The sequence below is a fragment of the Sinocyclocheilus rhinocerous genome, unplaced genomic scaffold, assembly GCF_001515625.1.
Source record: "Sinocyclocheilus rhinocerous isolate Xijiao unplaced genomic scaffold, SAMN03320098_v1.1 scaffold1402, whole genome shotgun sequence".
Classification (NCBI taxonomy): Eukaryota; Metazoa; Chordata; class Actinopteri; order Cypriniformes; family Cyprinidae; genus Sinocyclocheilus; species Sinocyclocheilus rhinocerous.
In genome coordinates, this window is record NW_015640486.1 from 376,804 (window position 1) to 380,027 (window position 3,224).

General features: G+C 39.2%; 1 protein-coding gene across 2 annotated transcripts in view; it reads left to right on the forward strand.

The window, feature by feature from the left end:
* rell2 (RELT like 2) overlaps positions 1–2,968 on the forward strand; it is a 6,181-nt gene extending 3,213 nt beyond the window's left edge. For both annotated transcript variants that reach the window (XM_016569353.1, XM_016569354.1), the window contains exon 5: positions 1,765–2,968. In XM_016569353.1, the coding sequence (XP_016424839.1) occupies positions 1,765–2,437 (673 nt within the window). In that variant the 3' untranslated portion in view covers positions 2,438–2,968. The remainder of the gene's footprint in view (positions 1–1,764) is intronic.
* The last annotated feature ends 256 nt before the right edge of the window (positions 2,969–3,224 follow it).

Sequence of the window (3,224 nt, forward strand, 5' to 3'; positions counted from 1 at the left end):
AAGTTAAATAAAAAGCGCCCATCCATAAAAAAGTGTCTCACACGGCTCCGGCGGGTGAACAAAGGCCTTCTGTAGCGAATCGATACTTTTTGTAAGAAAAATAACCATATTCAAAACGTAATAATCACTTTAATGTAGCTTGCGCCAACAGTCCTACACGGAAGCTAATTTTCATTTTTGGGTGAACTAACCCTTTAATGATTTCCCACCTTGCAGTACACAAAATGAGGTTCACTCTCTCAAGTACTGATACACAGAACATTGCAACACTTTTTGACTTTAATAAAACATGGCAGTGGCTGTAATTACAATGCTATTTACATAAATAGTGGAAGAAACTGTTTGCACCAAGATCATTACCATAATTAAAATTATATCAAATTAGAAAACTGTTTTTTTTCCCCCTCAGATGAATCAGAAGACAGTCAAGACACAGTGGAACAAATCCTGAAATGCATCATTGAGAATGAAGGTACAGATCATTCACTCTGTCCTGTTCTGTTCTGTTCTGCATTTAAATGATTTCCGTGGTTTAAAATGCTGTTATTTTTGTGTTATAGCCAATATGGAGGCTTTCAAAGAGATGCTGGTTGGCCAAAATGTTTGCGAACATCTCGATCCACGGTATGATCATTATTTTTGTGACTCTTTAAATATGTGTTTTGTCTGATAAACAGAGAAACACCAATACATGTTTTGTTTCAAATGTTTTGTTAGGTCTGCATATATGTAGTTTGATATGACACAAGCTGTGATTATTTATGATCTTCCTGTTCGTTTGCAAATATTTTAGTTGTAATATATTGAAGTAGAATGTATTGAGTACTGAGTTTAGCATTGGTCCTGTATACCCCCACAGTGATGTCGGACAAGCAAAGGCATGTAAATGTGTGAATTAGTGTGCACACTGATCTCTGAATGGGTGCAGATGTAATAGAGGTGTAGAGGCTGAAGTTATTTCTCTAATGCTCTTTCTTCTCAGCAGCTTGCGTCACAAAGATAGCGTCGGTGGTCTTCCCCTTCACCATCACACCATTCATCTGGGAGGCGAGATCAGCTCGTGTGTTCACTGTATGCAGAGTCACGTGTTAAAAACACGCCGCAGGAGCCGAGTGTCTCGAAGCAGAGCCCGGCTGGGAGAGCAGACCGTGTTTTCTGTGGGCAGGTGAGATTCTTCATCTGATTACCAGTCACACTCATTCTTCATTACTGCCCTGCACTTCAGAACAACACTAAAGTCATCAAAAAACATGAAACTGTCATGTGTCAAACACAACACATAGAAAACAAATATAAAGTCAGGAGAAAACCTAAACGCTAACCACACTGCCAGCAAAGACGAGAACCCAGGATGCTTTTTAGGGTAAGTTTGTACAACAAAGATTGTACTAAAAATAGAAAGGTTATTCCTTTGTGTATTTGAAAAGTTTTGCATACAGATGACTGTGCTGTCAAAACGGATCTGTGAACAGCTAAAAACGCTGTATTATTTATGCCAGGCCAGTAGTTGGCGATGACACTTGCCTGTGCACATGATGAGGGGGGTAAAAACAGGACAGAAAATAGTCTATTACTTCTAAATTATGATATACGTGTTGATGTAAAAATCTTGATAACATTATAAGTGGACCTCAGAGAACAGTACAACATAATAATGAAAAGGCAGTTCATGACCCCTTTAAAATACACTAAAACTGACCCGGTTGTGAGTTTAAAGAATATAGCCAAGCTGAATACCATCTTTATACTTGCCTAAATTGACAGATTTCGTGTCACTCACATGGAGAAGAGGAACAGCCTGCAGGGTTCGATGAATCTTCCTACACCAAAGCCTGGAAACACATCGAATGACACAACAATCTCAGACAGCAGGACGGGTAATAAAGACACTTCCAAAAAACCTCAGGAGGAATACAACATCCGCAACATGTTCAAAGAAGCTGGAGCCGTGAAAGGCAAAGTCCCGAACCTCGGCAAATGCAAGAAAAGCGTGACACTGCTGGGCTTCTATAAGGCTGGTAATGCTGTGGAGACTAAAGCAGGACAGGAGGTGTTTGTGGAGGACAAGGAGGAGTCGAGCACCGCCGATCAGTTATCTGAATGCTGGAGCTCTGGTGCAGCGTCTCCCACAGATCCCACCAAAACCGCTTTAGATGAAAACTCAAATAAAGCCTGTGGGAGTCAGTTACAGGAGACTCTGAGAGAGAGCAGCCCAGAGAACCAGAAGACTGATGAAGCCACTTTAAATGAGAAACCACAGGACAAAATAATTGTTGGTGATGGTTCTAATGGCAGCTCTAGGTTTGCTGTGGTACGGACTGTGGAAGAGACTATCATCACACCCGCAGCTAACACAGACAACAGAGATGATACGACAACACATGATGACCTTAAGACTGGACAAGTTAGTCAGGAGAGTATAGACAATCAGCAATAGACCCACAAACATAACATCATAAGATAACTTACTTATAATTTGCCACAACACTGCTTTTACCAGTAATACACTTTATATGTGAATTAATTGCATATTAAATCTATATATGATGGGCCTAATTGAAAAGCAATATATTAAAATAGCCTATATTGACAATTTGGTGGTTTTCCGTTCACATCTTTACAAAGCAGCTTCAACAGCTTCAACACAGCTGAGTGCAGTGAGTACAGCAGCTCCCTCCACACAGGTCAGGTCTCTCCAAACCGGCTGATGTTAGCTATGTAGAAACAGGGTCAGATCGTACTATGTGAGGTTGTGGCTGTTAAAAGAATACAACAGAGATAGAGATAAGAATGTTGCATTTATAATATCCTCATTCATCTTTAAAACAACACAATAAAAGCAGGAAAATGTAGGCTGTTAAAAGCGAAGAGTTCATTGCATCACACCCTAAAGCAGCCCTAAAGGATCCTAGTGTGTTGGAAGTGTATATACAGTCCAACAAAATGATAATCCAGAGCCTTGATGCTTATGCACTGTATATATATATATATATATAATTTATTTATTTATTTTTTAAGCTGTAAATAAACAAAGAATACTTTTACAAGAATATACTATATTAGTCTTGGTACTTTAAAATGTCATGTTTAATTCAATGTTACTTGCCGTTTCTTTGTAATTTGTTACATTTATTAGCTATTTCTGAGTGACAATTGTTCCACTTCCATTGTGTGTCTGGGGTTGTGGAGTTTTGTAGGACAAGGAGTTGTGTAGCATGTTCCGT